General features: G+C 39.2%; 2 protein-coding genes across 3 annotated transcripts in view; one reads left to right on the forward strand and one right to left on the reverse strand.

Annotated features, from left to right (window-relative positions):
• gabra5 (gamma-aminobutyric acid type A receptor subunit alpha5) overlaps window positions 1–9,876 on the reverse strand; it is a 34,128-nt gene extending 24,252 nt beyond the window's left edge. Inside the window, exons 1-5 of the mRNA XM_061030348.1 lie at window positions 9,445–9,876; window positions 6,764–6,848; window positions 6,432–6,556; window positions 3,816–3,883; window positions 1,573–1,793 (exon numbers count right to left, since the gene is read on the reverse strand). Of these exons, the coding sequence (XP_060886331.1) occupies window positions 1,573–1,793; window positions 3,816–3,883; window positions 6,432–6,556; window positions 6,764–6,846 (497 nt within the window). The 5' untranslated portion in view covers window positions 6,847–6,848; window positions 9,445–9,876. The remainder of the gene's footprint in view (window positions 1–1,572; window positions 1,794–3,815; window positions 3,884–6,431; window positions 6,557–6,763; window positions 6,849–9,444) is intronic.
• gabrb3 (gamma-aminobutyric acid type A receptor subunit beta3) overlaps window positions 1–18,214 on the forward strand; it is a 60,003-nt gene that overhangs the window by 18,731 nt on the left and 23,058 nt on the right. For both annotated transcript variants that reach the window (XM_061030330.1, XM_061030340.1), the window contains exons 2-4: window positions 11,000–11,047; window positions 13,098–13,189; window positions 13,275–13,342. In XM_061030330.1, the coding sequence (XP_060886313.1) occupies window positions 11,000–11,047; window positions 13,098–13,189; window positions 13,275–13,342 (208 nt within the window). The remainder of the gene's footprint in view (window positions 1–10,999; window positions 11,048–13,097; window positions 13,190–13,274; window positions 13,343–18,214) is intronic.

Raw genomic sequence — 18,214 nt, forward strand, 5'->3', positions numbered from 1 at the left:
TGAATATGTTAACAGCTGAATTCTTCAATGAAAAATCCCTTCCTACTTCCTTCTAACCATCGAACTCACTGTCAGATGTTCAAGATTTCATTTTCTGAAGTTTCTTTCTGGGCCTTTTTGCCTTCATTAGATAGGGCAGCTGAAGAGAGACAGGAAATGTTGGGACGAGAGAGGTGGGGATGACGTGCAGCAAAGGGCCAAGTTCAGATTTTGAACCCACAGCCGCTGCAATGAGGACTGTAGCCTCCATACTTGGGGCACAAAACATAACCGCTAAACAATCATGCGCCCCAGATTTTCATTCTTTTGCACTTTTTAATTCTAAGTAAAAGTTTGTCCAAATATATCAGATACAGAGGTTACAAATATTCAAAGAACTTAGTTATTTTCTCCCTGATGGACTTTGGTTTTGCAGTTTGCATTTAAAGGCAAGGTCTGTAACTTTCTCCAGATCCATTTTTTAAGATTTTGGTTGAAATTGTCTTCAGGTCCTGACAGACATTAATTAAAGGAACAAAGAAAATCCATAATTTGTAGCAGTTTGTAAGCGTGTAAAAACTTCGACCAATGTCTGCCACGAGGTACCGATCTGATGAACCAATCACACGCCTCCCTGTCTCCCTGCTTGTTCTCTACCCCCCATGCATGCACAAGCCCACACTCAAAGCATGAGCTGAGGTCCGCTTCTGGACTAATGGCGCTTGTGCATGTAAGTGAGGGGGCGTGGCTTTTGAGGGAGCACAGAGGGAAAGGGGGTGGGTGCAGACGGTGCACTGAGGGAATGCTCATTTCAAAATCATGCTAGTTTTCGAAAATGACCAACCCTGCCTTTAAAGGTCATGTTGTGTCTTTATGACCACAATGTTGTGTTTTAATAATCTTAAAAAAAAAACTTTGAATAGTTTTAAGAAAGCAGCCTTCAGAGTACCTTTGCATTTTGAAGGCTGTGGATAAGTTGCCGAACAACCTAAGCAGAAAATCTGTTTTCCATTCCAGCTCAAAAATATAAAATCTGTATCAGCTTTAATATCAGATTTGTTAGCATGAATCCATATTGATTAAGCTCAACATATTTTTTTAACATCTTCCATAGCAGCTTATATAAAACATCTCACTCATTAATAAAATCATCTCTTTAATATATGAAAGTGAAACTTTCTGGCTTTAGACCAAAACATTGATTCTGTTTTCCTCTCAAGGCCTTGTTTTCCTCTGATGTGGTGGTGTAGTGATAGGTAGAGGAGCAGGGCAGGTGGAGGAGGAGAGTCAGAGCGCTGGGTCGAAGCAAACATTTCAAGTTCCTCTGACCTCAGTTTACAGAACGAGGACAACATGGTGACGCATCGATGCACCACTGAGACGTGTAGTGAGAGTGAGTGGGCTGTACGAGAGCAGCAGGGGTCTTAAAAAGCTTTACCAGAAGAAGCACTTCAGGCTGATGGAGGCTTTAGTCGTCGCTGCGCCTCTAATTGGATCACACAACATTTTTTTAAAGAACTCCCATCAGCTCTCCTGATTCAGTGATTTATGTTTGTTAGACTGTAGTTTTTAAAGCGTTAAAAGTGAGCGTACCTCATGGTGTACAGCAGAGTCCCGTCATCCTGCAGCCGCAGCAGCTTGTTTGGCGTCGTCATATTGTGAGCGATGGATTTCTTCCCGTTGAGGAAAAAAGTGTCCGGAGTCCAGATGTTGCTGGCAAGAAGATTGTTCAAGGCAAGCATCTCCATCGGGCCTTTAAAGCAAAGTCGCTCATCTTTCCAGCTTTGTCGGAAGAACACGTCAATCGTGTATTCCTACAGAGGAAATACACAATGGTCAACCTTCTCTCAGTGTACCACAGTTAGGTATGTCATATAACACACACACAGTTAAAGCCAATGTTCTCTGTCACAATGGCTCAATCACCAACCTTTTTTTCAAAAGGCATTCATGCTGAAAACCTATTTGTGCAGTTTCCAAGAAAAGTTTTCTTTTCTTGGATTATTTTTCTTTGGCGAGATCGAGATATAGAAATGATCAGGAGTATACTCATGCACGTTTGAGTGCTGAGATGACGATTTTTGGTGTTTTTATCTAAATCTTATTGTAAAAGAGCTGGAGCTGATCATGTAAAAACATGAACTGTCATCTCAATAATGTAATGTTTGGTGTGACTTCATATGTGCAAACAATGATGACTTCTTTTACACACACACATATTTAGATGACAAACACGTCATGTTTCATTGCTTTAAAACAGATGTACCATCCATTTGAAGCATGTGTTGGCAAGGACACTTGAAAAAGAGATTTGTAATCTTTATGAGGTTTTACTGGTTAAATAAAGGTTAAAAATTCCAATAATGAATTATGTTTATATATGCTTTTGTTTACTTTATAAAGGGCCATACAGAGCAAAGCATATTAAGATCATAATTCATGTACAACAACCTCCCAACTTACTATCAATAAGCAGTAAGGAGGAGGATATTGGTCACGTAGAAAAAGGTACTAATAAGCTCTTACTAATGACTAATAAGCAGCCAGTATGCTACTCATCATTATACTTTGAAGCAACAGCTTAATGGTGAATATTGTGACCTTAATTTAAAGTGTTACCCAAAATGATATATATTCTGCCAAATGTGATATGGTCAAATATTTTCTATTTCTGGCCTTATTTTCCTTCAGATTTGAGTCCACACTTTTGAATCTCGCTTCACCTGGTGTGCATCATTTTCTGATAACAGCATTCTCTTAACGATTTAAATCATCCAACATACAGTCTGTTTGTAGAACAGGTTTTATATCCACAACGACCCATGGGAGCTGCAAATAAGTCACAGCTAGAAACCTGTATGCATGACATCTACTTAGTATTTACATATACATTCATAATATAACACAATAAATCAGCCTGATTATTTTTCACTCTTAGCTCTACCTCCATTAAGTGTTTCTAATATGTGTCGTCCAGCATGTAATCGTTTCAGATTTTAATTTGGACATTCCCGACATCTTTCTACTTCTGTTCTCAGTCCTGTTTGAGTTCTGTTTGTGCACACCAAAGTCTCATATCCTTAAATGTGCATCAGAGGGGCGTCTTTATATGCTAATTAGGAAAACTGGCACGAACTTCAACCTTACCACATGTGTAAGCTGCAGTTTCAGAACAGGCTCATGAATCAGACATGGACTTTTCTTAGAAACTTTCTTAAGAAAAGATTCAAGCTTAACACTTCAAAGATATTGTTGAATGAGGCCCAGTTTGTCTGTGGTGCAGCTGAGCAAAGCTAAATAAATCTGTTACTGTTTTGGCATCAAGAAAAGCGTCATTTGACATTTCTTGCGCTCTTAAAGAACTTAAAGCTAATTCTGCTTTCATTGTTTCACTCTCTCTGTTGCTTAAAATGCAAACCAGATCCAAAAACACATCCCAAAACACAAGTGTAGAGGATGTAATGGAGGAGGATCACACTGCTGACTTTGATATACAGCCATATTTGCTCAGAGTGCATCCTGGTAAATGTAGGCTCGACACTGCAATACAAATTAACACATTTTGATGAATTCAGTTCACTCTGCTTGTACACAGGATTTAAAAGCACTACTTACAATAAGTTTACATCCTCTTTTATTATTTTATTGTGTCTGGTTAAGTTTGAATCTTATCTTCCCTAATTAATGGTGTTGAAAGAACATTTAGGGAAATATAAACAGATACAGAAATGTAATTATTGGGTATTATTACACAATAGAGGCTTTTAAATGACCCTTAATATTCTGACCTTTTTGATACGAGTAAAAAATGGGACTTTATAGACGTAGCTTCTTACCATCTCGGTGTCAGAAACCGGACCAAAGCTTGTGACGAAGATGTTGGTTTTGATCTCTGTCACCTTTTCTGAAAGAATAGAAAGAATATTGTTAACAAACACAGTTCCTGAGTTATTATAGGCAACATTTATTCTTCAGGAATGACGCAGGATTTTGCTTTCTGGGACGTTACAGAAATCAGAAATACAAACCAAAGTCCCTGAGCCTGAACTTGGCGTCAGTTGTTCTAACCTCTCCTTCAATGAAACCTGAATCAAACAGGCACTGTCTTTGGCTACAGCAGTTTCACAATCATAAGGTACGGATCAGAAAATGTGACTGTTATCTGTTTGTTTGAAGATGGAAGTAATGACCGTTGCTCAATTGTTGTTTCTTTTTTTTTCACAAAGTAACTTTAGTCAACACCAGAGAGGGGTCACTCAGTGTGATAATAAATAAACGTTCACACTAAATTTAATACTAATTCAGGATGAACGAGCAGAATACTGTAAGTTATTCACAGAGTGCCGATCACTGCTTACACCTAAAACAAAGAATGATTCCGTGCCACCTTGGTTTCTGAACAGATAATCTCCCACTTCTGGTCAGACTGTTACAGAAAAACAAACAAAATGTAAATCAACTTCCACTGAGGTAGAGACACACAAAAAAATAAAACAGTCTGACTTAAGTGACCTCTAGTGGTGACATGAATAAAGACTTTGTTGCATTCTTTTTTTTTGTTTTTTTTTGGTTAATGGACTTGAGCTTGTAAAGAGCTCTTCTGGTCTTCTGACTACTCAAAGCTCTTTTCACACCACAGGTCACACCTACACACTCACACCCATGCTCACCCTGATGGCAGAGGCTGCTATGTAAAGTGACCATTAGAATTAAATAGATCAATAAATACACATTCATACGAGCAACTTGCTGTTCAATGTCTTCCCCAAGGAACCGTCAGGCATGTGACAAAGAGCTGGGGATCAAACCCCCGGCCGACAGAATACCGACCCTTACCATTGTGTCACAGCTGCCTCATTTTAAGTAGATAAACTTAAAACTAAGGTTATCTCATCTTAAAGAGATTTATTTAACAATAATTACTTTATAAACAGTCAATATTTGAATTAATATGTTGTCACTATGGATGAACAATATTTGACTTTTTTCCACTAGCCTAAGTATCAATTTATAAACCTTTATAGACCATCACATTTTCCACTAAAGTGGAGTCAACATGTTAACATGTAAACTGCCTTACAATTTAAACTCTGACTGCTTGAACTTCAGTTATTTGTAAAATACAAAATGTTTATTTTGTATGTGCCATGTAAATCACCTGTATCTGAGGATGTAGTGGATGGATTAAGAGCATCTAAAAAGTCAATGACGCATGTCAGCATGAGCATAATTAAAGCATCATTACAAAGGCATATTAGAAGACATATTGATTATTAGAACTGATACTATGTTGGGCTTCCCCATTCACTGCCTGTTTTCAAATCAATCCTCAAAACCTACATTTATTTCTGGGTTTTCGGCTGCATGATTGATGACTGTTGTCTTTTTCTTACCAATGTTGTTTTTATATCGGTCTTATTGTTTTGTGGTGTTGTTTTAATGTCATTTATGCTTGATTGTGAGGCAATTAGGCGATCGTGTTGTTTTTAGATGTGCTTTATAAATCAATCAATCAATCAATCAATTTTTATTTGTATAGCGTCAACTCATAACAAGTGTTATCTCGAGACACTTTACAAGAAGCAGGTAAAATACCTTACTCATTGTCTGTTAACATTACAAAAGAGCAGGTAAATGAATTTGAGAGTAATACTTCTCTTTGAAGCCTTTAGCAGACCATGCTGATGTTGTAGGGATGTGATTGTGCGTCCGTGTTAGGAAGCTTTTTAGAAAGACTTTTTTTCACTCTTAGGTTATATTGGCCTCACTAGCTAACCCAACCTATCCCAGGGATGAACATCTTTAAAGGTGATATACTGTAGTATCATGTTTTTACTCTGATATAGAGTCAGACAGAGTTCATGATAAATAATGATTTCGCAGGCTATTTATGTACTATTTGAAAAAAAAACTGCAATACTAAAACATCACAGAACTAGAAGGGAAACATTTTCTATTTCTTTTCATTTCTCCTCCCTGATGAGAACTTTTGAGTCGATTCCGGCCTGTATCTGCTGAGAACAATGGGCCCGGCTGTTTAATGGCAGGAATAATGGCTTTCTCAAGGTCACACCGGCACACTGTGTGCCTCAGGGTGTGTTCACGGTGCCATTAAATCATACTTAGAGGGGCTGTAAACAGCTGATCATGTCTCTTTGTCAGAGACCTCGAGTACAGAGACACATTCTTCCTGTCTGGAACGAGCAGAAGACAGATGTTGCAGTGCAGAGGATTGTTCTCTGTGAGGACTGAAGGGATGTAATCTGTCACGCAGCGCTGTCGATACACACCTTTTTCTATCATCTCAATCCAAAAGAACACAGCTCTCTGTATTAGCTTAGCATCAGAGCTGAGACACCCTAACAAAGACATTTCCATAGATCTCTTCTTGAAAAAAAGTGTGACTGTTTTATTATAAAAATAGCGGAGGTGTTGAGGCTTGTGTTGTTTACCTCCCAGTCCAGGGCGGAGTCTGTAGTCATATCCATCCAACAGTCCATCCAGGATGCGTGTGAAGATGGTGATATTGTCATTTATTTCGGCCTCCTTGGAAGATCCAGCTACTTCCTGGGTGAGGCTGCGTATAAAAGAGCATTTTTCAAGTCATTGCTTTAGAGAGAAAAACTCTTCAATCCAAACAAGCGTGTAGTGTGATAATGAGAAAAGTCATTTACAAGCTGAATTGCATCAATGAAAATATGACATGGTGAATAAAATTAACTAGACGAGTGAATAATTCAGTGTATTGTGTTGCGATGCAAACTTGCAGGAGTCAGTTCCTCACCTCAGACGGCAGGTGATGCTCACAAGCAGGACACAGACCCACAGTCGGCTCATTGCAAAGCAGTAGCACATTCCATCTCCCATTCCTGCAAAGACACAACCTCAGTAATGAAAAAAAGAGCTACAATAACTCAGCCTTGTTGACTGGCTGCTGAAATTAAAGCTGCAGCAAAATCATCTAATTTTAGAGCTGCAGTCCTTATTATGAAGCCTCGCTTGTCCTTGCAGTGTGGAAGTCTGAGAATAATGAATAAATATTAGAAATGCATGAAGGAACAGTATCGCAACCATTGTTCTGCTGGTATAAACACACAGCTTGTCCGGTTTGTCCCTCGTTGCATGAATTCTGATTTAAAATATTCAGTAAATATTTATCAGATGCCCAGATAATTCTCTATCTCACATAAGATACCCGCTTTCTCAATGACAAATGAAGCAACTTCCACACACAGGTATACATTCTGCCTTTCTCAATACTAAAAAAACAACATCTGTAGCACCTGCAGGTGTCACTAGATGTCTGAATAATGCAAAGTTCCTTTTGAACTTCCAGATGTGTCATTTCTTTGGTTGAGCCCCTCCCAAAGCTCATCCATGTCTTTGCAAAAGCCTCATTTTGAGAGTGTAAAGTGATCAGTAAATAATTATCAGCACAAATGTTTTCACGGCTACATCTCAGAAGAAAATCTGTAAGACATGTACATGTTAGCAGATGTCTGTATAACACAGATATCCTCTATCCTCTGCACATGCACAAACAGTATACTTCACATAAGTAAATCCAGAGTCAGAGATAATGCAGCAACCCTCCTTTCACAAAATCATGCCCATGCATGATCTGCCTTAACACTACAGGACACCTAGAACCTGCAGAAATGAGCAGATACATGATGAGTGTGGAGTTACTTTTTCTGTACTTGTAAAATTACTTTTCCATCCTGGTTGGACCGTCTCCTAAAGCTCGCCCTATTTAAGGCAAGAGCCCCCTCATGTAGAAGTTTAAAGGTGTCATCTTTTCAAGTGCACAAATGCTACCTTTGTGCATCACAGAAGCAAATTGAAAGCTGTGGCAAATGCATGAACATCCACACCTGGTAACCACAGTAACCACAGCTGCATTCTGTCTTTTTCAACACTACAGGACAACATCTCTAAGACATGCACACAAACTGGTATCTGAATGACGCAAAGTTTCTCTTTCTCAGATATCCTCATTTGCAAAACGTGTGTCCTTTCTTTGGTTGATCCTCTCCTACACCCACTCTACTCCCTACAAGAACTTCCTGTAGATTTTAAAGGTGTGAAAAAGCCAAATTGAATACAAAAGCAAAGTCACGCAAAGGAAATCCAGAGTTGCAATGCTCAATGCTGCAACCTGCGCACAACAAAATATGAACATAGGTCCATCCTGCCTCTCCAACATGACAACATGTGTGGGAGCTGCTGATTACCTGGGAGTATATCCTCCTTAAAACTCTACACTTGAAACAATGTGTTTTCCTTTTTTTGGAGCCTGAACCCACAGGCTGCCAAAGTCTCTTCTGTAGAGGAGTAACATGATGAGTTCATCAGGTTAATCAGGTGTCAGGCGCCCAATTGCCATATTTCCCAAACTCACAGAAGCAAATCTAGTCACACTGTTTCATGAAAAAACATTAAAATAAATGTGTACACTGATGCATTCTTTCCCCTAAACACTACAGCCCAACATCTGCACAGACCTGCACAGGTAATGGGAAATTGAACCCACTTCTGGCCCAGCTATCTCACTCAGAAGAGCCTTTTTTCTGAAGAACGTTAAGTTATAATTCATATTTCCAGGTGCACCAATGCCACAACAAATGCAGGTACAATCACAACTAAATGCTGGCTTGACATGACAGAACATCTGTACGACCTGCAGATGTTAGCATATTTGTAAATAGTGCAAAGTTCCTCTTTCTCAAACCCATACGGGTTTGCAAACATCTCACCATCATCCGTACTATCCCGCCCATATCACTGCAAGATCCTTATAGAAGCGTAAAAGTGTAAAATGATCAATACATCTTTATCAGGTGCACAAATGCTAAAAACAGATGCAAATCAAGTGTCAACATGCACAATTAAGAAACCTCCAGCCCAACATCTGTATGATGTCTACACAATGCAAACCTGTTTTTGTAGCAAATTTGTATCATTTCCCTGCTCTCCTACACACTCAACCCTCTGCAAGAGCCTCCTCTGTAGAAGTTGATGACTTGTGACAGGAAACAGGCTATCTGTGCTGGATATCAAGTCAGGGCTAAAAGGTGCGAAACGCATCTACCTGTGCTGGTATATAGGTGCTCCACAAGCTCAACTGTTACCCCCGCAATCTCCCCTGCACCGCAGCAGGACCCTTCTGTGAATCCCCTCAGTGTTTCTGCTGTGACTGTACGCACACTGCACCGCATCCCCCTCATTCACGACTCACTCAAGCACTCACATCCCAATCCCAGAAGGACTGAACACCCCTCTCTCTCCGGATTTTGAACCTCACATTCCGCAGTTCTCTACAGCATCGCAGCTCCTCCAGCACAGCTCGGTTACATCGTACAGTGGAACATTCTCCACACAATGCCCACACATCTCCCACTGTACTGTGGCCTGTTGTAACAGCGCTCTGCTGCACAGGCTGAGCCGCAGCTGCCAAAATCTTACCACACAAGACGATGCGCAGTCAAACTTCTCCGCAGATTTACACTTGTTTACTATTTGGCATCAATTCTGCACAGCGTCACCTCCATCCGCGCGTGGGTAGTGTATAAAGGAGATGGAAAAGGAGAGAGGGAGGAAAAAAAACAAGAGAGGTGGACTAATTTCTCTGTCAGCGAGGTTTATTTGGCCCCAGAGCGATTAAAAGGTTGGCAGCGGGACGAGAAAAGCGTCCCAACACTTCTGCTGACCGACCATCCTTTACTGTTTGGTCTCCGAGGAGCGCACAGCACACAGCAAGCTCTGCACAAAAAAATCCAGCAGTGTATCCAAAGGGCGAAGTACAATGCAAATAGAGTTTAGTGCGAATTTAAAGAGGCGAAGCGTGCAGCGCAGGCAGGAGGATGCGTGGAGGAGAGATGCAGGAGAAAGAGAGAGAGAGAGAGAGAGAGATGAGGAGGCAGATAGCAGAGGAGGGGGCGGCATGTCAGAGAGAGAGGGGGGGGGGGGGAATAAAAGGATATGAGTAGTAACAATGAGAACCGTAGGAGGGATCTCTGCAGCCCCCTGAAAAGCATTATTAATCACCTTCTGCTCTTTTATCAGTTAAATGTAGGCCACCAAACATCACACTGTTTATTTTGGTTGATTTTCAACAAACTTGAGTTTTACAGAATCAATATACGCTGCTGCAATGTTACTGCAATATACCATTGGGGTTCTGCTGCTCGTTTTTACAGTTTATTGTCTTAAGTGGCACTAAATAATGATTTATCAATGTGACTGCCGTACTGCAGTGGTGTTAGAAGTCCTGTATTCACGTCCCTTTCCCAAAGCTCCTCTGGAGAGTTTTAGGTGGTGATGAAACAGACTGAAACTAATATTTAGAACTCTTTATGAGCTACAAAATCAAAACCCGACCACCATCGACAACATTGTTTATTTCTTTATAGTCCTTAAAAGGTAAAGACTGAAGAGGTACAGCTTTGTCCATATCTGTTGTCAATACCTGAGTGACTCATGCAACAAAATATGTGATGAGCAGCGACCTTATATGGAGTATTATTGGTGTTTGAATTGGAAATACTAAATCCTCCACATAGATTGCACAGAGTTTTCCGATTTTTACTTTAGGAATCTATCGGAGGAAGAAAAAATTGATCTTGTATCGTTATTTCTGTGAAACGGCTTCAGCAGGCTTGGTGCTGCAGTTTGTTGTTGGCCTGACTGAAGTGGGACACATACCTTGGAAAAAAAAAACCCAAAAAAACAGCGTCCTGCTTTCTTTGTTTAATGGTCCAGAATGCAGCGGGAGACAGTTTGTCACAAATGTCTGTCTGCAGAACAAATATAACTCTGCAATGTGTTTCATCAATCTGCATTCATCCCCAACAGAATCGGGGTCAAATACAATCAGTCCAATATAGAGAGCCATTTCTATCACATTCTTAAGAAGAGAAAAGATTTGGACAAATGGGTGAAAGCTTTGTGTTTAGAGACTCAAGATTATTAAACTAAATTTTTTGCAAAGACAGTAACGCCTCTCTTTTTGTATTCACAGGAACGCAGTTGATGGGAACAAAAAGCTGTTCGCCATCTATGATACGAGGTAAGAATCACTTACATTCACATGTTTCTTCTATATGCAGCAGAAGACCTTAAAAGTCTGATTTGTTAGGAGGAGTCCAGCTCAGGAGCACTTTGGGTCCCTGCAGTGATATTGAACTCCTCTCACCACAGTGAATACTGTAGCAAAGAAAAAAAAGAGCTGAGAGAGAAAGGATACAGAGAGCAGATCTCCTGAAGTCTTCTCAGGAACAGTGTTTAAAACAATCGGTGAAGAAAAACAGTCTCAAACATTCCAATCTTTGATTATCTGATGATAGCTAAAGATGAAAACGATCTCTAAATGTTTTTGCATTTATCTCAGCCTGTAAACGTTTTGTGGCTTTTCAGTGGGGATGCACCAATGTTTAAACATCTGTATCAGCCGATATCGGCCCTGTTGACTGACATCAAAACATCTGCAAGTGATGTGGCATGAACTGATGTCCAAGCCGATGTTGTGTTGAATCAATTCTTTGACCTCATCTAGTACACCTGACTACCTGTTCAGAGGAAGTCACATGTTGTACAAACTCTGATCTGTTGTGTCATGGTCAAACATTAGAAAAACAAAAGCATTGGCATTGTGGGAGCCTTGCACCAAAAGAAGTCGTGAAACAAACATCGGTATCGGAATTGGCAAAATGGTTATTGTAAACATCGGTATCCGGCCTGACTGCTGCAGTCGGTGCATCTCTACATTTAAACCCTGTTGAACTGGTTAAAGATTACATTAAAATGAAAGACAAAATATGCTTAGAGTAGCCTTAATTCATGATTACATGTGCTGTCCCAATCACCCAAATGTTACTAGAAAAACGCTTTGGACCACTTTAGACCATTCTGGTGCTGGGTGTGGTTTGTCTAAGTGTTGTTGCCGTACTGTACCTGAACCAGGTGTTTTTGGTTGTTCCTTTTTCTGTTCACTTTATTTTCAAATCTGGAAATCCGTTTTGAGCTTTAAATAATGTAAATAAGAATTGTTTAAATAATCATAGAGCAGAATGTACACCGATGTACCTGCCTGACTCAACAACTTTTTAAAGATTTTTTTAGACAGTTTGAATACTTGATGGATTTTTAAAGGAAGTACTCCAGAACTTTAACTCAAGTAATAATTTGACTGAACTTTCACTTGTATTGGAGGAACATTTGACCAGTAGAATATTTACTTTGACTCAAGTAGGCCTAATGAAGATGTATTCTTTGTCCACCACTGAGTGTTAAAGAAATGTAATATGAGAGATTGAGAGAGCTAACAGGAGGTGGAAATTCAAAAAAATTGACAACCTTTCCTTTAATCCACCCTTTAGTTAAACTACCTACAAGCTACAGTAATAAACTAGCAGATTAACAACATGTAGTGTCCTCCTCTCCTCTGCACACTGTATTTCTTCACAGCATTAAACTGCTGCTCTATCTGACATTATAAATTCAGGACAGCTCATTAAACAGCTCTAATATACAGTGTGTCACATGGGCACACTGACATGAAGAGACCAACACTCAGAGTTATCTTTAGTGTGAGCAGGGCAGGCTCAGTGTGTGGGGTTATTTATAAGAGCAGCAGAGGACCTGTGGATTTAAAGCGCGATAATGAATATTTAAGAAAAACTTAGCGGAGGATGGAGATCCGGGGCAGCTGTGTGTCAGGGTTGTCTGCTCCGCTGCTGCATCACAGATGAACTCCTCTCTGGTAAACACGTCTCTGCCTCATGAAGCATGTTAACACAGCCGGAGGTGTAGCCTGCCGTCAGACACCATGTGGAGGAAGAAGAAGGAGTCTCACCTGATTTGTCGGAGCTCAGCGGGAGTTTGAACACCGGGGCTTCTCCTTTTTTAAGTCATTCAACCCACCACCCAGACTCCACACCGGGGATGTGGGGACCCCGGACATCATGGGGCTTTAAGTTAGTGTGTCTGCCGCTGGTCGTTGTGGTGATGTGCTGCGCGCAGAGGTGAGAGTCTGAGACTCCAACCCGGACACAGGTGATAGTATAAAACACTTCAAAAAGACTTATTCTTTTCTTTTTTTTTCTTTTTTTCTGTTTCAGCGTCAACGAGCCGGGTAACATGTCTTTTGTCAAAGAAACTGTGGACAAACTGCTAAAAGGATATGATATCCGTCTCCGGCCGGACTTCGGAGGTATGTTTGACCCTAATTGCTTCCCGTCTTGCGTCTTCATCATACCACAGTTTTTCAGTAGTTAACTTTATTTGTTGTATTTCAGGTCGACCGGTTGCTGTTGGCATGAGTATAGACGTGGCGAGTATAGACATGGTGTCAGAAGTCAATATGGTAAGTTTTAGACTCTTTATTTCTCTCAATTAACTGCATGTGGACTTTCAAATATTTTTTAAATTCAGAATCGGAATCAGAATCAGCTTTTGGCCAGGTATGTTAACACACACAAGGAATTTGACTTTTGTGGACTGAACTGAGCTCTCATTGTAGCCTATAACTAGTCTTAAATACCAACAATAAAACACAAAATAAGCAAGACGAATAAGACACTATAGTGCAGTGATGAATAGGCTTGTGCAAAGTATAGGCTACTGAAATAAATCTGATAATAAAATGTGTAATTATGTGACAGGGATCTTCATCATCAACATCCTGTTTGTCAGCAGCTTTGTTGACAGACTCAGGAGTCCATTAAAAACAGATACAAACAAATTCAGATTAAAAACCACCAATATTATAAACTATAATCACCACATATCACTCTCTTTCTTGTAAATGACCCTTTATAATATGTGCAACAATTGCTTTATTAACCCACAACCCGACAGACTGGGGGGCCAGCACAACCTCAGATTCTTTTAGAGGTGCCTTATTCTACTTTTAATTTGTCATGACTTTGTTCGTTTCATGAATGATTTTCATAAATAACAATTGATTGGGTCCACAAGTCAAAGCACTCAGTTTTGCAAGTTTTTGCAGGTTTTAAAAGATAGAATGTGTCGTGTTTATGTTTGCCATTGGTCCTTATTTAAAATGTCACAATCTATAAGGTGGGTAACTCTGTCTTTTATTTTGGAGACATTCTGGGAAACCACAGCACAAAATCAACAAGTTTTAAAACTAAAGTTTGCTTAATGCAAAATGCACACTTACCTCAAATAATAATTTAGTTTCTTTATAATCAAGATAAAAAATTTCACAGAAAATACGGACAGAAATTGAGTTGACATGCTGTGAAGGCGTTTTCGGGGTTTTCGGGGTTTTCTTACCGGCTTGCTTTTCTCTATATGTTCAATATGTTTGATGATAATGAAGGTTATAGATAATCTTTGATTTATGCTTTACAGTTCGAGTAAAATGAGTAAACTTTGTATGAAATTCCTTCTGGTGTTTTTGTAATGTTATTCTTAAAATGTAATACAATATGAAATGTACAATATCAATTTAAAAGGTTTGTACAGTAACCTTGTGAAACATTTTTCTCACTTCCTAATTAGCCAACTCAGTGAGAGTTTCCACAGTGATCCAGTCTGCAGTTTGTAAAGAAGGTGTTAATGAATACATTTTTTCTTCAGATGCTTTGCAAACTCACTCTAGAACACCCCTAAAGCTGTTCCTGTTAATATCTTACTCGATGTATAAATCACTGGGTAAGGTCTTATTATTCAAACATAAAGCAGTATTATCCACATATTACCTTTCATACTTCTCAGAGAGTTGGAGCAAAAGAGGTAAAAATCATTTGCAAAGTACCTTTCTACAATGAGATGATCTAAAAAATATGTAAATATGGCTTACATAACAACAGCATTTGTAATAAATACAGTTAATCCTTACATGAACAAAATGTTTTAAAAAGGTGAGTTATAAGAAAGTGGTTTTAAATCTAAAATCATTTAAGATACAACAATCTGCTTAACATTCTCGAATTCTCTAATAATAATTATTTGGTCTGATTTGTAAACAGGAAGCAGTTTAAAGATGCTTTCGTGTGTTGTCGACTGTGGTTTGGTCTTCTGCTCATGTTTGGTTGTAAAACCTGGTTTACTGGTTGTGTGACTCCAGTCCTGTTAGAAGATAAGGTCAGCAAGTTCTGCTGCCATGTCATCTTATTTCAAATATTAAAAAAAACAAGAAGTGTGTTTGTGTGTTTGTGTGTGTGTGTGTGTGTGTGTGTGTACTGGGTTGGCACGAAATGGGCTCTGTGGTTTTAAAGCCTGTATGCCATCGATCATCGGTCTGAAGTGCTGACGGAGCTTGAAGCCCGATCTCATGCTACCAACAGGAAATAGCCCCTGACACGCTGTCCTGACATGTCTGCATGACGAAATGTAGCCGTGGTGCATTTTAAAGCATCTGTGCACAGACGCAGCAGCAGAGTGAGATAAACACTCCACTCCTCTCAGAACTGAGATTCAGATTTTATACACGACTCAGCTGGTTTCATCATTTGGATTTATTAAGATAAAAGGGTCCCTTTTTGTGCTTCAATGGATAGGAACTTATAATTATCTGTAGGCTACATTTATGAATGTTTTGTCCTATCTTCAGTGATGTATGTCATTCATCTTTGGTTGTTCAGTTGTGGTTTTTTTTATTTTGTCAACCTGCAACCCAACAAGAATGTCAGAGAAACACAGATCTTTAGAGCAAAACTGCTTTTTTTCAGGGATTTTTACTGTTTTTTTATTGAACTCTGGATAATTCTGTACCTCTTAAAACTTGTCAACAATGAGCCAATTAAAGCAGCAACTTATTAAGGGAAGGTTAAAACACTTCAGAGTCATTGAGTTGGAGCCTCAGAGCATCAGACAGATCAGATAGCCTGGACGGGATATCCACAATAGCCCAGGAGAGCGACTTTCACAGCTCACTAACAAGGCAGCACTTATAAACACCACTGAGCCCCAAACCAAGTGCAATATTGAAAAGGAAGAGGATCTTGTGGAAATATGGAAACAACATGAAATAATTTTTTATACCTCGTGAAGACGTACCACACAGCCAGATGACAACGGCGATCGTCCTCCATATTTATTTTCCTTCTAAAGTCACATTTTATCGCCTGAGTTTCTGTGAAATTACTACTGCTGTCTCGCGGTGTGGCTGAATCAAATCAGTCTGTTGAAACTGTCCTTATGTCTGTGGTTTCCCACTTCATTAAAATCTGGTGAGATTTTAAATCTTGTAGTGTGTAACCAGACTTAAGTAATAAGAACAGTAGAAACAATAAGAAGATTGCTGGCTTACTTATTCACATTGTTATCTTAGTCTTTCTAAATGAAGATGTCCTGACTCCTGACCTGCTCTGTGGGTCAGATAACAGGCTGAGACACTTTTCACTTATCTGGTTCTATTTGTTCAAAGTTAAGTTCACCTGCACTTCATCTGCAAAGGGAGAAACACAAGCAACACACAAAAAATCAATCTGTATCATCTCTGCAGTGTCACTGGTATGTACGATCTGCTGTAGTTCATTTCCTTGCTGTTTATTTGAAAGAGGTTTGATACTTAATCTTACTGTCAAAAATAAAAGGTAGACCCAAGTGCAAATTAAAACTGAAGACGTATTTAAACAAAAGGCAAAAGTGAAAAACAAAGGCTTACTCTTTCAGTTCCAAACCAAGAGCCAATCAAACACAGGTGTGTCAAACAAGACACAGGTGAAACTGATGAAGGCAATCAAAAAGGGAGGGAAACACACAAAGGGAGGAAGTAACAATCAAACTTCAAAATAAAACAGGAAAACATAAAGAACTAAACACACAAGAATACACACTAGGGAAACAAGCAACACTAGGGTAGAAAATGACCAAATAAGACAGAAAATTACAACCAAGCAACAAAACAAGGTATAAACTAACTGAACAAGAGTAGACCATGACGCTTTTGAAGGTCTGACAAACATTTCCTGTTTTCTTTCTCATTTTTAAACTACATATATTTCGAGTGGGACAGTTGTTTATAGTATAGTATCTTTAGTAGTTATTTTTTAATTTATTGAAAGAGGTCACAGACATTTGTAGAAACATTGTACATTGTTGGATTATTTTAAACTGTGCAGAGAGACCCCATGTCAATGCTCCTTCCATCTTTTGGTTTCTTAATGCCTGAAATTGAAGATCAATTTAACCAGAGTATTCTGAGTATTAGTGTCGGCAACCACTGAAGGAGTTTGTCTACGTTACATTCAAGACAAAAACCCAGGAGCAAAGTAGATTTACGATAGAGCTTCTAGGAAGTCAAATCAGGGCTGACATAGATTTGATTCAGAGATGATGATTTACGGTATTTGTTACAGCCTGACCGTCCGTCTCCATCACTCTTGTTTTTCCTCGCTACAAACCCAAAACCTTGACACCTGGCTTTTGTTATTATGATATTCCTTTAAAAGGACCTTCACACCTCGACCATAAGCCATTTGAGATGTTTTCTGTAAAATATAATAAATCTAGGTGCTAGAGTATCCCTTAACAAATCCAGACTATATATTACAAGCTTAGCTGTCCAAAAATATCACGTCAAAGTCAATTCTCTTGAGCCCAGTTCATACATTTCTGACTTATTGCTGATGTATGAAATCTGTGGATGAAATGACTCAAATCTTTTAAAAACATCTTGACACTCGTGAAAAGTTATTTCTGTGCAACTAAGTGCTTTATATTCTTTTGTCTCTAATGTATTTAGGCATGGATGGCTTGGATGATTTGATAGAAATATAACAAATCAAAAGCAGCTGTCTACTGTTAAAAATCTGAAGCGAACATTTCTGACAGCCTGCATGGTGTGTGACGTTTGTGGTGTCCAGTCAGACCAGTGAGGCCTCCATATGGATGTCGGATTGAGGATGAGACCTGTCAGTCATTTATTGTGCAGCTTGATGGAGAGGTCATCTGTCCTGGGCAAAAACTGGGACGCACGATACCACACAGAGAGAAGCCATAACTTTATGAAAAAACAAGCAGAACTAAACGCAATGAAATCGCTCATAAAACTTACACTATGTCTTTACTTTAGATTATTTGTTTCACTACTGAACAGTTAATATGCGACCAAATCATTATCAATTTGTGCGTTTATGTGCAAAGAGAAATGCACTATAATGTGTACTTAAAGGAGCTCTATTATACATGTAGTCACTTTCAACATTAAATATGTCAGTCTGAGACACCTAGTATTGAGAAGTGTTTCAAGACGTGTAGCGCA

This window comes from Labrus mixtus, chromosome 3, assembly GCF_963584025.1.
Source record: "Labrus mixtus chromosome 3, fLabMix1.1, whole genome shotgun sequence".
NCBI lineage: Eukaryota > Metazoa > Chordata > Actinopteri > Labriformes > Labridae > Labrus > Labrus mixtus.